General features: G+C 43.3%; 1 protein-coding gene across 5 annotated transcripts; it reads right to left on the minus strand.

Annotated features, from left to right (window-relative positions):
- Window positions 1–669: 669 nt before the first annotated feature.
- On the minus strand, window positions 670–21,802 carry RANGAP1 (Ran GTPase activating protein 1). 5 transcript variants are annotated; one of them, XM_062492218.1, is made up of 17 exons: window positions 21,677–21,802; window positions 20,997–21,034; window positions 18,875–18,993; window positions 17,689–17,816; window positions 16,766–16,825; window positions 15,919–16,098; window positions 14,965–15,099; window positions 13,659–13,817; window positions 13,376–13,489; window positions 11,755–11,854; window positions 10,946–11,030; window positions 10,433–10,571; window positions 9,837–9,950; window positions 9,402–9,504; window positions 7,669–7,757; window positions 5,782–5,903; window positions 670–1,412 (listed from the first exon to the last, which is right to left on the minus strand). In XM_062492218.1, exons 3-17 carry the CDS (start codon window positions 18,984–18,986, stop codon window positions 1,343–1,345), a joined length of 1,710 nt encoding a protein of 569 aa, XP_062348202.1. In that variant the 5' UTR covers window positions 18,987–18,993; window positions 20,997–21,034; window positions 21,677–21,802; the 3' UTR covers window positions 670–1,342. The 5 variants fall into 5 exon arrangements, with proteins under 5 accessions (XP_062348202.1, XP_062348200.1, XP_062348201.1 ...); XM_062492216.1 differs by having other exon boundaries at window positions 18,875–19,013; XM_062492217.1 differs by lacking the exon at window positions 21,677–21,802 and adding an exon at window positions 21,150–21,168 and having other exon boundaries at window positions 18,875–19,013.
- Between the last annotated feature and the right edge of the window lie 242 nt (window positions 21,803–22,044).

The raw sequence follows: 22,044 nt of genomic DNA on the forward strand, positions 1-22,044 counted from the left end.
AGTACTGACTGCTGAGTAGCACAATAGTGCTCTTAAGTGTTGGCACTGCTATTCCTATTTAGACTGCCAGGAATTGGAAGATGCCTGGAGGGAAACCTGCTCCTCTACCATGTTCCTGTTTTGGACAGGAACAGGAGACCACCAATAAAAGAGATGGGTTACTTGGCTCCCTCTCACTCTTGCCCCTCTCCTCACACAAACCAGGCTCCATTCCAGTCCAATTTTGTGTTCCACTGCAAACTCTGCAATCACACACAGCTGCAAAACAGGCTTCCAAATCCCAGCCTAGGTTTTATAGATCATGATAAGGCTGTGGAGTTAACTTTTATTTACATAACATTTCAGGCAATCAACATAAACATTTGTAAGTCATATGGAAGAATGTCATGGTGGTTCAAAGGCACATGGACAATCCTCCAGACAGACTTGGGGGCATCTTCTGCTACTTGTTCAGTGCAAAAGAAAAGCACAGCCTCTCCATATTCTTACACATGCTTGGTTTTCAAACATGTGAACAGTGCACACAGGCCCAGTGATTTGTCAAAGGGAGGAGAAAGGAACACATTCCACAGGGATTTCATGGACTGTATTAATTTCCAGATCAAGCCTATTTAATTAGGGTGAGAAGAAAAAGGGCAGGAAGAATAAACAACACAGGCAATGACAAAAAAAATTTACAATAAAATATACTTGCTCCCTTAAGCAATGGCGACCAGGATCAGCCACACTACACAAATACTCCAAGCCACAGCAGAAGGGGAAGAGTATATTAAAATAAAAATCAGCAACACACTGCCTTTGACAACAGACTTGAAAGAAGAACCAAAGGGGATCACACATCACTCCTCTGAGCCATGAGCAGCACCCCCATGGCCAGAGAAGCAGGGCAGCAGCAGCACAGCCTCCCTCTGGCACAACACTAAATGCTATAAGGCAGGAGTCAAAGTCCAATAAAATAAAATGCCCAACTTGATCAATGGTTGATCCAGATGAGAGCTCTTCTGGGCCCCATGTTAGTCTTGGCACCCTTGCCAATGCAACCAAAACAGAAAACTCTTCAACTCATGCTGAGTTCACAGCAGTATAGACATATTTTAGCATATGCACCTGCCCTACAGACCATGGAATCACTTCAAGAGGAGTAGAAGACAATTCAGCAAGGATTTGTTCAAGTTTATGAAAGCAGAAGGAAGGACAGACTTCCTACAGGGAAGAAAAATGGACAGCATGTCTGTATGGGCTCTGGGATCCTCTCCCACTATGCAGCTCCAAGTTCTCTGCTGATGACAGTCCTTTGGGGAAGGAAGGACACACCTGTTGTCATCTTGACATCTCTTGTGTCTTACAGCTGGTGGAGGGTCTGTAAGAGCATGTGGCGAGCAAATGAACAGGAGTCAAGAGCACGGTTGGGTCTGTAGAAAGAAGGGAGACAGAGATTTAAAATACTGAATTTAAGAGTGGCTTTGTGTCTACCTTTAACTGAGCAAATAAACACTACAAGCTTTATAAACCTAAAACCTGTAACAGGTACTCACCCCGGGGGGGGTAGGGCTTTTGTGGATATCTTTTCATAACTGTCTCTGGAGGCCTTCAAATAAAGATCCCCTTTTATATTACTTCCTTACTAAAATTATCTTGGGTTTCATTTCCAGGTTGGGGGAAAAAAGGCAACAGAGCCACCTTTCAGGGTGCCTTACAAACAGCCCACAGAACATGCAGAACATCACCTGAAAGGGCCCAAGACAGAGGCTGCAATAGCTAAGTCAGATTTACACCTAATAATCTGCTCCCTGAAATTAAACCATGGAAATACACTCACAGCAGAGTTAACATGAGGCTAAATTTCTATAATGTTTCCATTGCCTCCCAGTAATGTATATTTCTGTTTCTGCAGGCTAATTGCTGGCTCAGCATCACTGAAACTTTTACCAGTCTCAATCCATCCATTAGGGAACTTCCTCCAAAGAATTTTCTTTGGAGGAAACATTTTTCCCAACGTTTTCCACTGATCTGAGATTAGAAATCATTGATTTTACCTCTCTCCCACCTCACCACAGCAAAACCTGTAACAAAACCTAACCTTTTAAAAATGAACAGCTGTGAAACCTACTCAATTTGGTAAAGAAGGGTGAGCTGAAATAAAGAGTGGAATATCTATGATGGAGCCAAGAGTTCATGTCCAGGTGTACAGCACATGACCAATAGCTGCAGAGGTTTGGTACATCACTCCATGGCAACTGCAGTTTAATAGCAGCACATCTTGGAGAAAAATGAACCCTTTTTGTTCCCCCCAAGAGCCATTCAATGCCTCATACTGAATACACAGTGTCACAGAATTAAAGCTTGGAGTTGGTCTTCAAAGTGGCTGGGAGACACGTTTCAGCCCTCATTTTTGGAAGACCCAGCCCTGTTTGATGAGGGTGGCTGGGTCCATCCAGACACCTGGATGGAGAGACAGAGAACCTGGACCACTGATGTTGATCAGACAAGATCCCTCAGCCTCCTCTCCTAACATTAAGCCTCCTCTAGCAATAAAATCCTCTTCAGTTGCTGTGGAGTTACCCGCCTGCCACTCTGTGCTACAGACTGTTGAAAGAGACCAGCAATTTGATACAATTCCAACAGTAAAGAACATAAAAAAAAAAAAAAAACAAAACAAAAAAAAACTCCACCTCCAGCAAGTCACAAGTGGACAGACATCCACATACTTTCAGAATTTCCACCTAAAAAGTTATGGAAAAGCAAATGTGGTATCACAGCACCCTCTTGAGTCCAAGAAACCCAAATAAGGCTTGACAGCAAGCAGAGTAAGATGGATGCTGTTTACAGTTTGTATCCATAATTCTGTAATTACTATTGAATAGAGAACGCTGCCTACAACAAAAAATTGTCACAAGGAACGAAGTAAGTGCCTATTCCAGTGCCTATTCCTATTCCTTGCAGTGAAAGACAGCAGAGCTCTGGCCTAGGCAGCTACAAGAACTTTAAAAGCCCCAAAGAGCTAACTGCAAACCAAAATGAGAAAAAAAAATAGAAAATACCACAAAAATGCCAGTTTTCTGCAAGTGAGGGAATCATAGGTTTGACAGCGTGGAATTAGATTTGTTACAGAAACAGGGGCCAGATGAGTCCTGAATATTAGGTTAACCAGCTAGAGGTTTAACTTTAGGATTGCAATTTCTCTCTGACTGAACTCCAAGACCAGACAAGGGATAGAGGTTAAATGAGAAGCTGTCTGTTGGTTTTGGATGAGATAATTTTCTTCACAGGAGCGACTGTGTTTTGGATTTGTGCTGGAAGCACTGCTTGTAACACAAAGATGTTTCAGTTACTGCTAAGCAGGGCTCACACAGCATCAAGGCCTTTTGTTGCTCACACCACCCCACCAGCAAGTAGGCCAGGGGTGCACAAGAAGCCAGGGGGGAACAGAGCCAGGACAGCTGACCCAACTGTTCAAAGGGATGCTCCAGAGCACATGGCATGATGTGTAGCAGGTAAAGCAGAAGGAAAAAGCTAGCTTTGATGGAGCTTTCCTGGAGAAAGCAGTTTTGCTTTACCTATCAACCTGTCTTCATGTCAAACCCCAGGTTTGATCACTTTCAGTCTTCTCCTCCCCATCCCACTGGGGTAAGAGTAAGTGGTTATGTGGGACTAAGGTGGCAGCTGGGGTTAAACCACAACAGGCTGTTAAGTGGACCGTGAAGTTCTTGAACTATTTACATTTACCCATACACAGATTTTAGTGCTATTGCCCTTGTTCCCTTAAGGGAAAGCATTGTAAGAAATGCCTATAGATTACTTGTAACTAGCATGCACTTCATTATGCAGCACAGGACAAAATTTTCCCTATAAAAATCACAGCTTGCAACAAGTCTGTAAAGTAGAAAACTTCAGCTCCAAGCATTTCATAGCACCAGGGGCAGTGGAGGATTGGCATTAGCACTGGTGCCTTCCACTGAGAGAGACTCTCAGCTCTCACTTAGCTTCTACAGAACCTATGAACAGTCTCATACTTCCACCAAGAGACTCTCCCCTCTCACAGTGAAATGTAGGCTCTGGAGTCAATGGGGTTTTGTTGATGAATTCACAAAGACCAAAATTTTACTCTATTTTGTCACATACAGCATCCACCACAGCTTAAAAACACTTATTGGGAAAAGCCTATGTGCACATGTTCAGGAAGAAGGGAGAGAAGTTACCTTTTCTGAACAAAATCTGCTAGGACATTTAGCATTAAGTGGCTACTCTGGACACTGCTACCTGACATAAACAATTAAGATAGTCAAATGCCCAAGCTTCTAGCAATTCAAATTCCATTTTGAGGGCTGGGGCTTGATCAACAAGCAAGAGCAAGGCAGCAGTGTAGGAAACAGCAGAAATTCTGTGATAGGTCTAGGTAACTTCATATGGCAAGTCCTGGTACTTCTTGCTTAAACTTATAATGATTGAGTTGGAGGTATATTTGTTCAGTCAATAAAGCACATGGACACTGGCATGTAAGTGGCTTAACCTAATCAGCACAAAGAGAGGAGGCAGCAGGCAAAGTATTCCACAAGAAGAGCCTCCAGTTAGCATTTGCACAAGTGCAAATAAGCTACTTTATTTTCCAAAACTGACCTCAGTTGGTGTTCATGGAACATACAAACAAAACAACTGCTACCTGTCAGTCTTGACAGCTTCATCAGCCACACCAATGCTTCGAAAACTCTTCTCCCCTATCACAAGTGGCCAGCTTCCAAGTCCAGTAGAACCAAGACAGACTACCAGTATTTGACTGCATTCCTACTGCCCATGTTTCATACTGACTACAACTATCTGATGCCTCCACCTCTCACCAGCAAGGGATCCAAAGCAGCTGCTGATAACCCATATACCATGAAATTCAGGAAGGCTTAAGCCTCATTCTGGAACCTGCTAAAAAGCTGCTCTCACCCTACCCAGCACATGGTCCATGCTGAGCAAGCCACCAAGGTCCAAACAGGTTTCAGGCCTCTGCTGTTTTGCCTAAAGTGCCCTTCATGGGCTGTTTCTCCTCTGACTGTTGAGCAGTAGTATGCAATTCTATTGCAAATCCATTTGATGGGTTTTTTCCTTGAATCTCATCAGTGCTGAAGTTCATACCAATTTAATTCAGGAGAGATATTGTTTCCATAGCCATTAAATACATTTTAAAAGCTAAAGCTGGTGGGTTGGTTCTATATCTATAGGGGAAGTAACAATAAGTACAAGCAGTCAGTAAAAGCAGCTTCTTCAGTACTTATGCTCCCCATTTAGTTCTCAGAAAAATCACTAATTTGGTTGCTGTCACAGTAGGAAGTTCCATTTAAAAACAAATTCAGTCTTTGTGTTTTGAAGTTTTGATCTGCTGGTGTTCAGTGTCACACAGCATGACAACTCTGGCAGAGCTCTGCTGACCCTCAATTCTGAAGAATGACTTGGAGGGCATAGTTAGATCCAGTGTACCCACAGCTCACTCAAGCAGTGGCCAGAAACCCAGCAGGTTTCCTTAAGCTCAAAACATCTCTTCTGTGAGAGGCATTAGCAGTCTCTCCTCCAGAGGCACTTCCTTGCAAAGCCAACTTCCCACTTTCCCCTCTTTAGGATTTTTTTTAAACTCTGAACCTAACACTGTAAACACAATAAAACAGAGGCCCATTAAACTATTAATTCTCAATTTCAGAACAGACATTTGTGGGCTTTCACAACAGCTTACATGCAGCTATTAACCCTCAGTTTCACAAGCTCCCACAGAGAAGACTGTATGACAAATACAATACTCACTTTGTAACAAAAGCCGAGAGAACTGGGGCCAGTGATTTAGGGAAATAATCCTGCTGGACCATATGGTTCAAGGTCATAAGAATACCATAAAGACTTGGAACGGTTTTGATCTTCTCTTCACTCTAAGAAATGGACAAGAAATCAGACATCAGACAATTGGGATTTGATCAAACCCACTATAATTCACAGACAAGGAATTCTCTGCTGAATGAAGTGCTCCCACACAGAGCAGCAGCAAAAGCTGGTCACTAGATCAAGGACAAGACCAAGGTGAACAATTCCATAGTCTCCCAGCACCTGAAATAATGTATCAAGAACATTCTAGTACTTGCCTGACAGCAGTACTAGTAGGGGAAGGGAAGTAGTGAACCTTGCAAGTGAAACAGCCAAATCTTCTCAGAGGTTCTGTGTCAAAGTGTTCTCCTGAGGAATTTCACCAGACTTCAGCCCAGAAAGAATTCAGTTGCCTTAAATTTTATTGTATTATTCTGTAGTTCATTTTTATACCACCTCCAGCTCTTTGACAGGCTCCCTCCAGAACATGATGCAGTGCTCCCACAACTGGTCTCAGTTATGTACAAGATAAAGCCAAGAGACAGACATCCCCTTGCTTACATGATGCATAAGTTATTCTTACTCCTACATGTCCCAACTCTACATTGTTTTCATTTATTTCTCTACCAGCATTTCAACCTGTGTTCCTCCTGTATGACCTTGGAGTTCACAGTATTAAGAATATCAGTTTCTCACACGCTTCCAGATACATAGGACTCAAAATGGAGCATTCACCTTCTCCACATGCAGGGGACTGGTGCTGAATTAGGCACATCACAGATGACAGTCAGCAGGTTAATCCTCCAGGGCTTTATCATCAGTGCCACTTCCCAGCCTGAAAGAATTCTTCAGGAGCACAAGTTTGTGTTTTGTGCCTTATGCATATTGCTCTTTTCCATATGGGCAAGAAGTAGGTGGACATCAAGTGCACAACCAAATGCCACCACCTTGGGTTCCACTGACCTTTCTGGGAAGTGGGAAGCTGAGTGTTGGTCCAGTATGCAATGAATACAGGGAGAGGTTAAACTGTTTTTAGGAAATTAAGCCATATCCATGCATGTCAACAAGGGTCTGGATCCCAAGCTGGATATTACCAGAAGGACATTCATAAGCCTATTTACTAGGAGGCTATTATAATAGATTATGGCTTTTCTATAGTTCAGAATTGTCTTAATCCAAGTTTATATTCTCAACTTCCAGGTCTTGAGGCAGTGAGAAATACTAACTTCTGTAGCACAAGCAGGCAGAGGTGTTTAAGGTTCTGCAGACAGAACCTCTCCACAGTCATCTAACTGAAAATAAAGCCACTAATTCTGTGAAAATCACAGGCTTCCCACTGACCCTTCATCTTCCCACAGTAAGTTTATTCCTTACAACTAATTACTTAACAGCAGTATTTGGCAAAGAGTCTCCAAAGCATGACGTTGAATGCCATAGATCTGGTGTGAGTAGCTGATCCACATTTTTGAGACATCCTCTCAAGAAATGCCCTAAAGGACCTCAATAACTAGTAAGACTGACATGGCTTTTACAGACACCATACTCCAGCAGCAGCATTATTGTCTCACCTGACCCTCCCTACCTTCAGGAAATGAGTGAGAATGCAGAGCACATTGAGCAGGAGATGTACAAAAAAAGGTGACACATCCTTCATCCTAATCCAACCTTGCAATTTGCAGTTTCTGCTGGACCTGCAGACTTCCATTGTCCCTGGGCATCAGGCATGCACAGACACCCAGCTGCTTCCATGGCAACCTAATTACCCAAAATTCTGCCAGTCTGGCCTTCAACAGCCTAAACAGACCATGACTTAACTCTTTCCTGCTTCCTCACCTTCAGCAGTCCCATGTGGACCAAGAGGTTTGTGATGAATGCATCCGAATTAAATGTGGCAGAACTGAAGGCTTTTTTCATCAAGGCATCTAAAAATAAATAAGCACATTAGTTTAAGCAATACAGAGAAAGGACATTTATCAATTTTAAGGTTAAAATGGATCATACAGAAACTCAGCTGTTAAATCAGTTTTGTGATGTAATATCTGTTCACATTTCATTTGCCTCTGTAGCTATAAGCTCTGAAACACTAAGACAGGTAAAACCCCTTAAGTATAAAGGAGGAAATAACAAATTTAAAATATCCAACAAAATGCACAAAGCCCACATGAGAATTCCCACACTGCCAAGCTTCAGATGCAATACACCCCAATCCTGTGCACCACCAGCAGCTCTGCTCAGTGCATTTGAGCATGCATGCTATGTGTATACATGCATAAAAACATGAGCTGATGAACTAGAGCACCAAGAGGTAGAGCCTTGACTTCTTAAAGGCCAGCAACAATTCACCTTTCATTTGAAACCACAAGGAATGAGAGAAGACAATGACAACGTTTGTTCAGCTGTTCTGTGGGCTCCCTCAGGACCAATACAGTGCCACAAAACAGTGCTTTAACATCTCATGTGTACAAGGTAGGCAACGCAACCCATTTTTGACCTCTGACAATTCTGTTTTCTTAGAATGGGCAGAATTCACTAGAGTGGCTGTAGAACAGTGCCAGACATGAACCAGGGCTCTCACTGATGACTATCAGCTGTTGGCTGCTTTTATGAAAGGAAAGAAATTGCCAGGTTCTATCTTTCCTGAAGAAGCAGGGATAAAGATAAATATGTACACAAACACCTGGGACAACAGTAATATCCTTTGTTCCATTTTTTTACTGTTGACAACTCATAACAGGCATGAGCCACAAACTGCACTAGCTCAGTGAGGTGCCAACTATTTTTCACTGACTGGACCCATAACCAACTGCAGAGAACTACTGTGCTACTGTTTGTAAAACAAGTTTCACCATGTCTATGAATTCCAAACAAAGAAACTCCAAACTAGAAAAATGCACAGTACACCACTTTAAGTGGTCTTCAAAATAATTAATCCAGTTCTTTTGCCCAATAATGATAGGTAGCTCATGTGTGGGAGGAACTGCACTGCTGGGGGATTAGAAAAAAGTGAAAGGCAGTGGTCAAATGCCCAGGATTGTTTGGAAGCTCCCATTTCTAAGCAAAACCATGAAAGAATATACTATTACACACTAATCAGACCTAATCCAAACTACTACTCCAATATAGTGTGAGGAATGCATTGTTTGAACACTGGTTTCTGTATCCTGCCCCATGCTGGAAATCTCTGCTCCCTGAAGAAATTAAAGATAAGAGACATCAACTAGGAGGTCTCTCCTCACAGTCTTGTAACACTACACCATGGAGGCTACTTCCTGCAAAATGCTTTTTAAATCAACAGCCTTGGAAATGGATAACCCAGCATCAAGGAGATGCAGTAAGGGCAGTACCAGCCCACTACAACAGCAGCTACAACAGGGAAAGGCTTTGGCAGCACAAACTATGCCAGGTTCAGAATGAATCTTCCACAACAGCAGGGCACAGCTTGGCACTTTATCTGCCAGGGACAAGAAGGCCCAATGGCCTAGCTCACAGGGGCCTTGTCCCACCTTGCAGTGGTGTCTGTGACACTGAACAAGGTCATACCACAAAGTGAAGAAAGGCCCAGTCACCTGTTGTTTCATGCACCGCTGTTTTCACTGGGGCTTCATCTTTGAAGACTGAGGATATCCTTAGGAGGGTTGCAACTACTTTCTCTACATCAGATGTATCTGTCTGAAAGAGGAAAAAAATAGAGAACAGTTAACTGCTAGACAGCTGCTACACAACTGCTACACAACATGGGTCTCTGCTAGGGTTGTGGCAAGAATCAGTCTTCAGCTGACTGACATCAGCTTTGCCTTGGCCATATCACAAGGCAAAAGCAACACAAAATTACTTCATGCAGAAGCTCTGATGCCAGTTTAAGCATTAGCTGCATCATCTGCTTCCATAAGGTTATTTGGGATCACTGGAGAAAAGATGCAAATCTAGGCCTAGTTATCACCTCTGGCAATTAGACAACTTTGAGAGAAAAATCAAGCCCAGACAAGCACCAGTTCACCTACCTGCTGAGCTATCAGCACAGAGCACTTTGGTCCTAGTCGCAGCAGCTTCTCTGGTGATGGGAAAGCAAGAAATGTGGCAACATCCACAGGAGGAGATGGCACTGGAGTTGAAGCCTGAAACAGGTGGAATCCATCTCAAGTCTATTCTTGGAACTAAAACTGGTTGAGCAAAAGCAGATGGGACACCTCAAGGGCACAGCTATACCAGGCCAGAATCTGCTCTGTTTGAAAACAGCCTGAGGCTGACCTAAGCCCAGAGTTGGAATGGCCAGGATATGCTAGCACGAGGGCATGGCACTGCATGTACAAGGTCCCCACCACTTTCTGAACATGAAGACTTTTGCTAGTGTGTTGCTACAACCACTACTCAGCCTTTCCCTCCACACGTGCACTTTATGCACACATCAACAAAATATGCACACTTTAACAAAATACTTTTCAACTAATCCATTTTATTTCCTGAATGCTACAATAGTGCCACCCCATGCAGGAATGTGACTGCCTGTCAGCACTTCAAGTTCAGACTCTGGAATCTCATTTCCTCCTTTACTCTTCTCCAGCTGATGAAACAAGAATTCATCTCGAAGTAAGCTTACCTGTGAGTCGATTATCTTCTTAGGAGTCAGTGACTCCTGTTCTTCCACTCCCCTCTCCTTCAGCTGTTGCTGTTCCTCCTCTTCTTCCTCTTCCTCATCATCTTCCTCCTCATCATCATCCTCATCCCCTTCATCATCACTAAGGTGTAAATGTTACAGATTCCATTAATTAATTATACACCTGAAATTCCTGTACACCAGCACTCAAAACTTTTCAAGAACAGAAGAGCAGCCTCTCAAAGTCCTACTGCAGGAAGCACATCTCACCTACAGCACACCAAGGGGACACTCAGACATCAGTCACCCAGCTGAGAACAGCAAGAAGAGATCAATCAGTTACTTATGCTAAGGTAAGTCCATCAGTGAAAAGTTTAAGACACATCCTTGGCTGTGCTCCACACTCAGATCAACATCCATCAGCAAAGAGAGTTCTTATTTTAAAATGAGATAGGTCAATGAAAGCGATGAAAATTGTCAGAAAATTCCTGATTTAAACTCTGGTACCGTGCCTACCTCAAAGATCCCAGCACTGATGCCATATTGAAGCCTTCGAGGATCTCATGGAGCTGCTCACATACCTCTTCTCCCAAACAGTTACCTAGATTGATAAGAGGAAAGGGAGCAGACTTGATAGATGCACACAAGTTTGTTCTTGTGGACCTAGCTGTATATTTTTGTCTATCTCTTGTTTCTGAAATCCAGCAGTGACGTGCCATTTCTGCACAACACCTTAGAGGCAGCAACACAAGCTGCACTTACCAGACAATCTAACAGTTGTTAAACAAATTTCAGTAGCATTACACAATGGTTGGAGATGAAAACCCCCTAATGTTTCAGAATCTGTTGGAGAGACTTCCTGTTATTTCTCTAAATAGCTCTTGTTCTCAGTGATTCTAAAACAAAGACACAAGCTCAGCACCAGTGAAATGCAGTGACCCAAGGTATGAACAGCAAAAGACAACAGAAGTCAAAGTTCTCACACTCTCCTGCAGAGTTGCACTCAAAGGCTTTTGTCTGCATGTATGAAGTATCTGAGACAGCACTGAATAATTAGTTTTACAGAAAACAGGTATAGATATCAGCTTAATCTTCCCACCTTATCAAGTGTACCAAAAATGCTTATCAGTTAACTGAGTTAATGGTTTAATAAAACTTTCAGGATCTAACAATTTCCTGTCTCAATGTCATGCAAGTCCAGCTACTGAGTAGTTTTTATATGCTGACAATTGCAAGAATAGAATATATGGTTCTGTCAACATTCTTCCTAGTGGTTTCTCACTGGAATCAAACTAGATATACTTTGATCTAGCAAACTTACATACCATTGAGATCTAATTTCTCCAACTCTGTCTTATCTTCAATAGCTTCAGCAATAGTCAGAGCAGCATCTCGTTTGATTTCACAGAAAGACAAATTCAGTTCCTAAAAATGCAGGAGAACATTTTGTCTGCAGAATTCCTATTAACATCTACCATATCCATACATTTCATGTCCTCAAGTGTCCTGGAAAGACTCATTTGAAGACACTCCCAGCAAAAAAAAAAAAAAAAAAAAAAAAAAAAAAAAAAAAAAAAAAAAAAAAGTGTTACTAATTGAAAAAGCCTGACATATTCCTACCTCGTATACTTGAAAGGGGAATTTCAAAACATACTTGTGGTTAAGAGCAGCACTATTAAAGGTGGAAATATTAAAATACCTACAGATCACCGCTCACCTAAAAGGTAGTTGAAATTTCAGTCCTTAGCCATCAGCTGACTGGAGATCTTCACTTATCAAGGGTCAAAAGAGCACTCAAACTCACACACCAGTAAGTCTAACAGAAGAAGGGCAGCTACTGTACTAAACAGATTGACCATTTCCTTTGATACCTCAGATGCCAATTAAGGCCTTCAAAAAAGCCATGAGTTGTACTACTTCTGACAGACCCAGCCAACAGAGAAACCATGTGGACTAGTAAGAGTAAAGTAATTCAACAGCCAGACACCATCCCCCCACCATTTCACATCGTGCTCAATCAACCCCTTCGTGAGAAGGGATTGAATATTAACAGCAGAAGGGAAGCAGTCCTTGAACAGAATCAATCAGCTGTAATTGCTTCATGCTACCTTCCCTTAACCATTTGTGCTCTGGAAAAAACTATTTAACTTCTTTCTGTTCATCTCAATATCCCATTACCTAAGCTTGCTTGGGAGAATCAGACATATTCCACCAGAACCAATAGAAGCCCAAGCAAGGGATTACACACCAAAAAGAACTTACTTCTTTCTGTATCAGCATCACACACACAAATAGGTATTAGTTTAATTTTTGTCTTTGACTGCAAGACTAGTAATCACATGTTCAGCAACTGTCTCAGGGCAGTCATGACTCATGGCAGGTGTTTCTAGAGATCCTACTTCACTTATGTTATTAATTTGACTTCAGCCTATCCTGAATGTTGTCAGATTCAAGTCCTGTGCAAATACTGATATAGGAGGCTGTGGTATCACCAAAAAAATAAAAATACTTCAACCTTTGATTGATGCTCTAACAAAGAAAAAGCATTAACTGCATGAGCTATGAAACAGTGAAGAGACATGCTGCTCATTAAGTCCCCTTCATGTCACTCCCCACTCTTGAAGCTCTGAAGTTCTAACAGCAGATACTTCCACTATCAGATTTCTTGAGTAGCACTTACTGAGTAGAGCCTACACAGCTACAAAAACATCAGGCAAAGACTAAACACATCACTCATACACCTCCACATAGCACAGCCCTAGCTGGATGGTGGGATGCCACTGATCCATAGCATAGCTTGCTGTTTTTCAGTTGTGAGCACAGAGCCTGCATGGAACTGAATCCTATCTTAAAGTAGATCAGTAGCAGTACAAGAATGAACAGAAAAAAACATGAAATTGAAAACTTGTCATTTTTCAAAAGATCTGAACAGCAAGAAGACAATACCTTTAATTTATGAAGCCCTTCTTTAACAGCATCAGCAATAGCAACAGCACCCTTGGAACGCACCAGGCAGTCCCCAAAGTTGATCACTTCAATCTGCCGAAGCGCCCTCAGAGTCTGCACAGCAAGACAGCACAGATTTGAAAGTGGACATGCAAGTGAACTTCCTATTACTTCTGGAATGCCATCTTTCCTCATGCAGCATGACATGGTTCCACCAACCCAAAGGTGCTAATGCCAAGCAGACTTGAGACCAAACCCAAAAGAACTGCTTAAAACAACTCACCTCTGCCATGGCCACAGCTCCTTTCTCTGTGAAGGTGTTGTCATTCAAGTTTATAACCTTAAGCAATGGGTTGATAGAAAAGGCCTGTGCCAGTGCTGTTATGCCAGGATGGTTAATTCCATTCTGTGGCATATGGACCTCTTCTAGAGTTCCAATGATCTGGAAAAGGATGTAGAAAAAAAAAAAAAAAAGTCTTTAGAAAACATACTTCATCTCAAGAGCATACTGCTCCACTCCTAGGATTTAACTTAAAATTGTTCTGAGCTTCAAAACTCCATCAGTTCTTCTACAGTGAATTATTTCCCAGCAACTCTGTCACAAATCTAAGTGAAATCACAGACACATGGGAAGTGTCAGATAAATGCAAAGCCCTGATTCAAAGAGACAAGTATAACTGTCCTATACACCTACTCTAAATAACATTAAAAAGGAGCTCATTGCCTGTGGTTCAATAACACTGAAACAGACCACAAAACATAACTTTAATTTTCTAATTAAAACCCACATTTTGCCCTGACCACAGAAGCAAACATGTAAGAAAGCTAGTACATATACTGTTTATAGACTAAACAGCATGTCATATAACAGTAATTAACCCCATTTTGGTAGTACCACTCAATCCTGATTCTCCATGAATTACATTCTTATATAACTCAAGTATTTAAAAAGTCTCATTTTTCCTATGATTACTGATTAATCAAAATCACACCTAGGCAGTTCTTCACAAAAAAAGTCAACCTGTAACCTGCAATATCATTGTCAATATACCTGACAATATGCATTATTATTCATAAATCACATCTAGAAGCAATTGGGGTATGAAAAAGGAATTAGGTGGCCCCAATGACAGTGAATTCTCTTCCTCCCACAAAAGTGCAAGCGGGCCAGTGACAGCTAGAGAAAGCCAGGCTTCAAGCTCTGATCAGATGATCCTTGCAAAAACACCTAGCCAGATGATTGAGCAAAGCAGCACTCAAGAAGACAAGCTGGGATACCTACCCCAGTGCCAGTCAACAACCATTAGCACAGAGAGAGGAAAAGGAACAGGACTGTTAAATTACTCAGGAGATGACTATTTCTTCCTCACATAACTACTTTGCATAGCTGCTAGTTATGTGTTTGGAAATTTAGGTCACAAACACCTTCACCAACTCTAAGTCCACTTGTTGAAGACTCCACTTTCAGGAGCAAGAAACATCTTTGGTGAACAGACCACCAGCTCCTGCCTCCACACTGAGGATATGTGCATCATCTTTAACACCAGCACTCAAAGTTGCTGTCAAAGCAGCTCTGGTTTGATACTCACCCCAAAGGCTTCAGCCAGGGCAGTGGCACCATCATTCTCCAGACGATTTCTGCCAGCCACAAATATTTTTAAAGCAAGAGGCTTGCCCTGGGCACTTGATTTCCTGTGACACTCTTTCAGAGCAGCTGCCAATATCTAAAGATAAAACAAGTAGCTTGTACTCCTCCAGCATATCACTCTATGGGAATCCTACTGCATTTTGTAGATCCACCTCTTGGGAAATACTTTGGGCATCATTGAAACATACCTGCCTCTACAACAGGGTATACAATAAAACTGTCTACTGCAACACTTGCACACTGTGGTCTCAGGCAAGAACTGATAATTTTGCAACACTAAAACTCACTAAGCCTTCAAGAACATTTTGCTTCTAATCAGGCAAGCATATATGGGTAGGAAGTTGACCATGAACTACCAATACACACTTGAAGTAGAGATTCTACTGGGCTGCCTTGGGAAAAATAACTCACAGAAAGTCAGATCCTTCTCTACTTAGCCCAAAGAAAAGCATCCTAGCACAGTACCCAATACTAGGTTCCTACATGGATTTACTGGGGTGAGTCCAGCAAAGGACAATTGAACTGGAGAATTTTACTCACTAGGATAATACTGATCCCCAAGACTGAGGCTGGAGAAGAAAAAGCTCTGGGGGAGGTATTAGCCATATATAAAAACAGCCAGAACAACATGATGATAGAAGATGGTATAAAGAAGGCAGAGTGAAACAACTGCACAAAGTGCAGAAAAAACACCAGTTTAACACAAACTCCCTTTTTTTAACTGTGTGGGTTGTTCAACACTGGGATAGACTATTCATAGGGCTTGTGAAGTCTCCATATTCAAAACCTGACTAGACCAAGCTTGAAGAACCTGGTGTAATTGCCCTGAGCAGGGGAGTTGGCAGTCACCAAAGATTGCTCCCAACTTCATTCCCAAAGACCAGATAACCCTTACCTTGCCACCACCAATGCCCATGCCACAGTTATTGAGCTTGAGTTCCTGCAGAGTGTAGCATGCAGGGCTCTTCAGCAGAGCCTCAAAGCCACGCACACCGTCTGGCCCAAAAGCATTGTCACTCAGGTCCAATTCCACCAGCTGGGCTCCAGCAGCAATGAGTGCATCCCCCAAAGAGATCTGTAAGGAAACAGATGGTAGTGCGAGGGAGGGAATGGATTAACTTTTAGTGACAGCATCACTGCAGTGGATAGGTATGAGAGTGATACTGCAAAAAAATTTCCACTTTGAAGACATCCTGTAAAGCCGCATGGCAAAATAAAATTTTACTGCTAAATCCAGAGAGGAAGTTGCGCAAATTAAGCTAAAGATAACCATAAAGCAGTTACCAAGACACTATCCCATCCCTTTAGGTCAAATACTTCTCAAAGTGAATTTTCTGCTCTAAGCTGCTGAAAGAAATATATACTGTTTTCATCAATGTTGAGCTTATGGTCTGGCTTCATGGGACTCAAGGAGATGGGGAGCTCCATAATGGTCTTAGAAAACACAGCCGTATGATTTATTTAGAAAACTTAGCTCTCACTTTATCTGTTGGGTAATGAAGATGTTTTTCCCAGTGAAAATCTCCTTCACCAGCATGGTTACACATTTAACCTTTAATCAACTCAACCCCATCTCATACAGGAAGAGCAAAAGAGAACCACTCACCCGTTCTGAGACATTCAGTGTTAACAGCACAGAGAGAGATCAGCTCTATACCAAAATACAGACTCCCACAAAAAAGCATGACAGGTCAGAAAAGAGGTTATATTAGTCAGAAGTTTCAGATCTAGTTTTTACTTACCAAAGCAGGAGGGATCTCAGACCTTAGCCTGCCTGTGAACATGTCACTCCAATGACACCTCTAAAATAAGAAGCACACAGATAAAAACACACTGAAATATTTAGGTCAACATCACTGCAATGAACACTGATACATACAAGATGCTTTACATCACTGGGGACAGCTTAATGCTGTCTCCCTTCCCTTGGGTTGTCATTTGATTGTACTGAAGAGCTGCAAGATCCAGTGTTACAATCACTTCACTTGCAAGGACAAGGTAACTGAAATGCACACCATAAGCATTATACAAGAATTCTTGCTTGTGTTCAAGCTGGAATGCTTTTCTACTGAGAAAACTACCACAGGAAAAAAAGAACAGGAAACAGAAGAATACATCAGCAATGTAGTTTTTACTAAGGTATGAAGTTCAACAATCTCAACTTACTTGAAAAGCCACACTTGGGTGATTAATGTCTCATACCACTCTCTTTCAAGGGACAGTGTAGTGTCTCTAGCAGCACAGCATCCCCTTACCATTAGGCTAGAGCAACAGTAGGAAAACATAGCTTGGGCAAAGTTGCATTTCCTCCATTATTTCCTCCCTACTCAGACATTCTCTGAAGACTCACTCCCCAGAAGATCCAACTCAGATTTCCAGAGAACTTCATTTGAACTTTGTGGGGTTTTTTTGTCATGGCTCTTTGTTTACAGATGATGCCCTCAGCAGAGGTTCTCCGTCACACAGCTTCCCAGTTTTAAGATTGGAAGTCTTCCAAACAGTAAGTTACAGGAAGGTGTTTCCATTATCCCAAAGTCCCCAAGTTATGCTGTATTTTCATTTTGGGGGTAACTCAAAGCAGGCTCCTGCAGGAAGAGCCTAGACAGGCCTTAAGTATTTCCACATTGCTTCTCCCCCTTGATTACTCCCCACTTGACAATCTCACCTTGAGCTCACTTTTCTTCTCCAAGGCTTTGGCAATAACCTTCGCTGCCTCCACACCCACTGTGTTGCCTTCCAGGCGCAAGGCTTCCAGGCCATCAAATTCCTCTATTTGCTTGATCACTTCTTCAGCTGCAAGAAGCAGATAATCTAGTTGGTCTTTTAACCATTGCCTTGGTTACCTCAGTAACCCTCTGAGATCCAGTAATACTTGCTCAACCTCTAGCAAAAACAGCTGAGCAACACCTGAAACAGCAATGGGAACAGAGCTGAAGTGTCAGATCACCAGAAAGAACATTCTCCATTCCCTACTTCTCAATTTTTTTCTTATTCTATTCTGACAGCCATCCTCCTATTTGCAAAAGTTACATTTCTTTGCTTCCCAAATGAAATTCCTCTGCCATTCAGCACAGAGGTGCAGAGACTAAGTCAAAAGTTGATGGGAATTGCTGTCACATCAACAGGAAAAAGCTCCTACTGACTGGCAGAAGTAATGTCGGTTCAGTAAACATGTCTGGGTGGAACAATTTAACTCTGCAGTAATCCTATGCAAGGCAAAGAAGCAAGCTGGAGTCTCTCCTGCCAATGGGCACTTGCTATTGCTCCTGAGCTCCAAAGCCTTTCCCCATAGTTCAGTGCCTTTGAACTACTAAGCCAACCTATAAAAAAGCTCAGCATTCAGCATGAGTAAACTAGGAAAGCATTATAGCAAATAACCTCCGAAAAACATGCAGTCTTTCTTGGCATGGCAGAAATGTTGATCTAATACATACATTTCTCCAGATATTTATATTAGCAGCCACCGTAAGACTAATTGTGAAACATAGAGCAACAAGACAGGATGAAAGTGAACTACTGCAGCAGGCTAACATATCAGCCCATTCCTCTGTGTATGTCTTGTTCCAATAGCTGTGATGCACTTGTTTACTGTTTTTAAAATGAGCACTGATTTCTAATGCCCAGTGACTATCAAAAGCACTTAGAGAGAACACCAAGAATGGTGTTCTGCAAACCAGGCACCAAACCCCATTTACATCAGCTGCAACACTGCCAGGGCACCAAAAAGAAAGGAAGTGTCCCTATCAGAAGCAGCTGATGGAGCCCTGCATCAAAGATATGACAATTTGTCCATGCAGGATTAGTATAACTTCGGGGAGATGCTTCCAAAGCACAAAGGTATTTTCTCTTACCATCTTCAGCTGTGTTGAGTTTAAGGCTCTGGCCTTTGAAGCTCAGTTGTCCACCACCCACTTTGGTTTTGGCAAGTGACTCTGCAAGCTTAGTAATGTCTTCTGATGCCATTTTCCTGCTTTTTCCAAAAGTTAAGAGCTGTCAATTAACAGAAACCGTTATCACAAAACCTCGCTAACTACAATACATAATCTATATGGATGCCTTAAGTTTTAGCTTTTATATTTCTCAGATTTTCTACTGCATTAGTTTGTGACTCTGAATTTCATATAAAGTGTTAGCAAGTTCTCTTCACAGGGTAGTTAGCCAAAACAATCCTTTTCCATTCCAAGAACCAAGGACACCATGGAAGCTTCAGGCCCAAGAAGTGTAGACAATGACAAAGCAATCTCAAGAGGATGGGACTTCATAACCTGAAGTTGTAATTGGAAAATTAACCCAAATATGTAGGTGGATCAAAATTTACAAAAGTGTGAAAACTCCTGACAGGTGATCCATGTTGTTTCTGTCTTGGGTGGAGCCACAGCCAGGCTCTTGTACTGCCCAAGGTGTGTCCTTTGAAGGCTTTTTAATAAATACCCACTTTATTCCTTTAACACTATCTAGCCTCTGTTCCAGGGAGCCTCTCAGAGGCATCAATACACATAACCACATTTATCTGAACTCTAATGTGTTTTTTGTTACCCAGATATCTAATAGAGTTTTCAGTGTCATTACTACTTTTCCCCAGAGCTCAATTAAGACAGCTAGGCTAGATTAATATTCCAAAGCCAACCAGTCAGATGGCGCTGATTCTTCCAACACTTACAAGACCTGGGTTTTGATGGAGTTGCTATACTTCATAAATAAACAGTAGGTAAATCTACGGATTAAGGCCACATTAAGACATTACTCTTTGTGCAAGATTAACAATTACAACGCAATATTCCTCTCCTTTCAAACCCCATCCTTTAATTATATGTGCTGCACATTCACCCTGCTCTCCAAAGCAAGCTAGAATGAACACAGTTGCTTTTCCTTTTCAGTGATATTCCCAGTAGTGCCTTTGTCAGCACAGCTAAAGAACCACTGAGTTGCTGACAACATTGTGTGTGCTGCATACAAAACTCTCAGCTTCCTGGGTGCTCTTTCCTTTCAGATGTTCCACACAAATTCATCACACATTAAACAGGATGATCTTACACTTACAATAAATTAGTGAACATTCAGCCTTGAGGCACAATTTTGAAGCTAGCTGTGCCTCATAGCAGCTGCATAGTGTTATTAATGAATATTAATCACTGTCTGAAGGAACTGGCCTCCATCAATCCAGCAGGATAAACAGTGTATGTTTCTTATCCCACTACCTCTGCTGGGATAAAAGACTATACACAACTAATGCTTAGAAACCATACACTTAGACTTCAGATGTCAGAAGGGATGAAGTTTCATTCTTTCAACAGAAAGCTGGTTCTCTTCCATTCTTGTCTGATTAGAAGTGTCCCCATACTCCTATAGGGGTCTGAGGTCAACAGTGTTGGTTTTAAAATATCCCCTATACAAAAGCTGTGTACACATACTTTACTCCTGATACCCATCTGTGAGGTCTCCAGCTTCCCCAGAGTATGACTTCTCTTCTGGGGTCCTTCACTTTAACATCAATTTTAGAAACAAGGGGTGAAAATCTCCAAGGTTGAAGAATATTATTTTTCTAGGATGACTATCCTCTCAAGTAGGTACTGCTAGTAGAAAGAAACCCACATAATTTACTCCACTCCTATTAGACCACACAGATGCCAAACTCACAGACGCTCCCAACCTCCAAATCCAGCACTGAGAAGGAAGAGGATATCCTCCAAACCATGAAGGTTTTACCAGACAGGAACACAAATAAACATCTGCAGAAGTCAGTCTGCCCATCTAGTTTAATTAACAATTTTACTCTTTAAAAAACAGTTCCATTCAACTATGATCATCTTCCTTACAGATGAACTCATCCTCTTGGCTTCTCTTTCCTTTGAATCTCCTTTGTCGTTCTTCACCTTACACACAGACCACCTAATCTCAACATACAAATCCAGCATCACATCTTGAAGCGTGTTTTATATAGCACACATCAGCCACACCGAACTGTCAACCTACCAGAGGTCTCTTCACTGTTAATTCTTCCGTAGAGAAAGCTTTTCCGGGGGGGGGAGGGGGGGGGGGGGAGGGAAGAAAAAAAAAAAAAAAGTTAGTCTATTTGGCAAACAGAACCAGGATCTGCAAATGTCCGAAGACAGGTTTCCTTCTCACCTAAAGACCCTACGAAACTTTACACTTCCTGATGATCAAAAAACCTAGTTCAGACGAATACTTTAATTACAACACTTCGTCGACCCCAACAGCCAACACAGCAGCTACCTGCTGCTCGCCCAGCAACCGGGGTGCTGCTGGAGCGGGGCGCCGGCCCGAGGCCCCCGCCCCGCCAGCTCCTGACAGCCTCGGCGCGCCGCTCGCTCCAGGGACGGCCGAAGGCGCCTCTCTTCGCCCGAGGGAGCTGCCGAGCCCCGGCCCACGCTCCCCCGCCGCCCCGCGAAACGGGGCCCAAAGCAGGGCCGGAACGCCCCTTCCCGCTCCGCGCGTGGAGACGGAGCCGCGGACGGGCACGCGAGACGCGCGCCCTCGTGGGGGGACCCCCGCCCGCCTGTGGGAAGGGCGCGGGTGAGAGCGCCCCCCAGCAGGCGGGGCCGAGAAGCGCGCCAGCCCGCGGGATCGCCTCATCTCCCGCACGGGCCCTTCCGCCGGCCGCTCACGGCGGCGGCTGCCGCCTCTCCCCTCACCTCTCCGGGAATTCCGCCGGCGCTGGCTGCCGGGGAAGGCGCGGGAGCCTCACGCCGCCGCTGTGCCGGGGCCGCTAGGTCAGGGGCGGGCGGGGGAGGCGGAGGATTTGAACGCCGGCAGTTCTTCTCCCCGTTCCGCGATTGGCTGCTGGGTCTTGACGTCACGGGACGCGCTCCACCGCCGCACAGCAGCACAGCCGGTGTCGCCGCGCCGCGCGTGGGCGAGGCCGCGGGGCACGCCGGGAGCTGTAGTCCTGCCCCTGCCCTCGGCCGCGGGTGCGGCCGGCGGCCCGAGCGGGCTGCGCGGGGCTGTGCCCGGGGCCCGCTCACCACCCGCGTTCGTGGAAGTGTCGCTGGGGGAGCCCGCG

Source organism: Cinclus cinclus, chromosome 4 (genome assembly GCF_963662255.1).
Source record: "Cinclus cinclus chromosome 4, bCinCin1.1, whole genome shotgun sequence".
In the NCBI taxonomy this organism is placed as follows: Eukaryota; Metazoa; Chordata; class Aves; order Passeriformes; family Cinclidae; genus Cinclus; species Cinclus cinclus.

Excerpts from the sequence above, each read along its gene's own strand:
- RANGAP1 (XM_062492218.1), bottom strand. The coding sequence starts at position 18,986 with ATGGCATCAGAAGACATTACTAAGCTTGCAGAGTCACTTGCCAAAACC. Across the intron at positions 16,099-16,765 it reads CTGAGATCCCTCCTGCTTTG|ATCTCTTTGGGGGATGCACT; the intron begins GTAAGTAAAAAC and ends GTTTCCTTACAG. Across the intron at positions 9,505-9,836 it reads CTGTGCTGATAGCTCAGCAG|ACAGATACATCTGATGTAGA; the intron begins GTAGGTGAACTG and ends TTCCTCTTTCAG.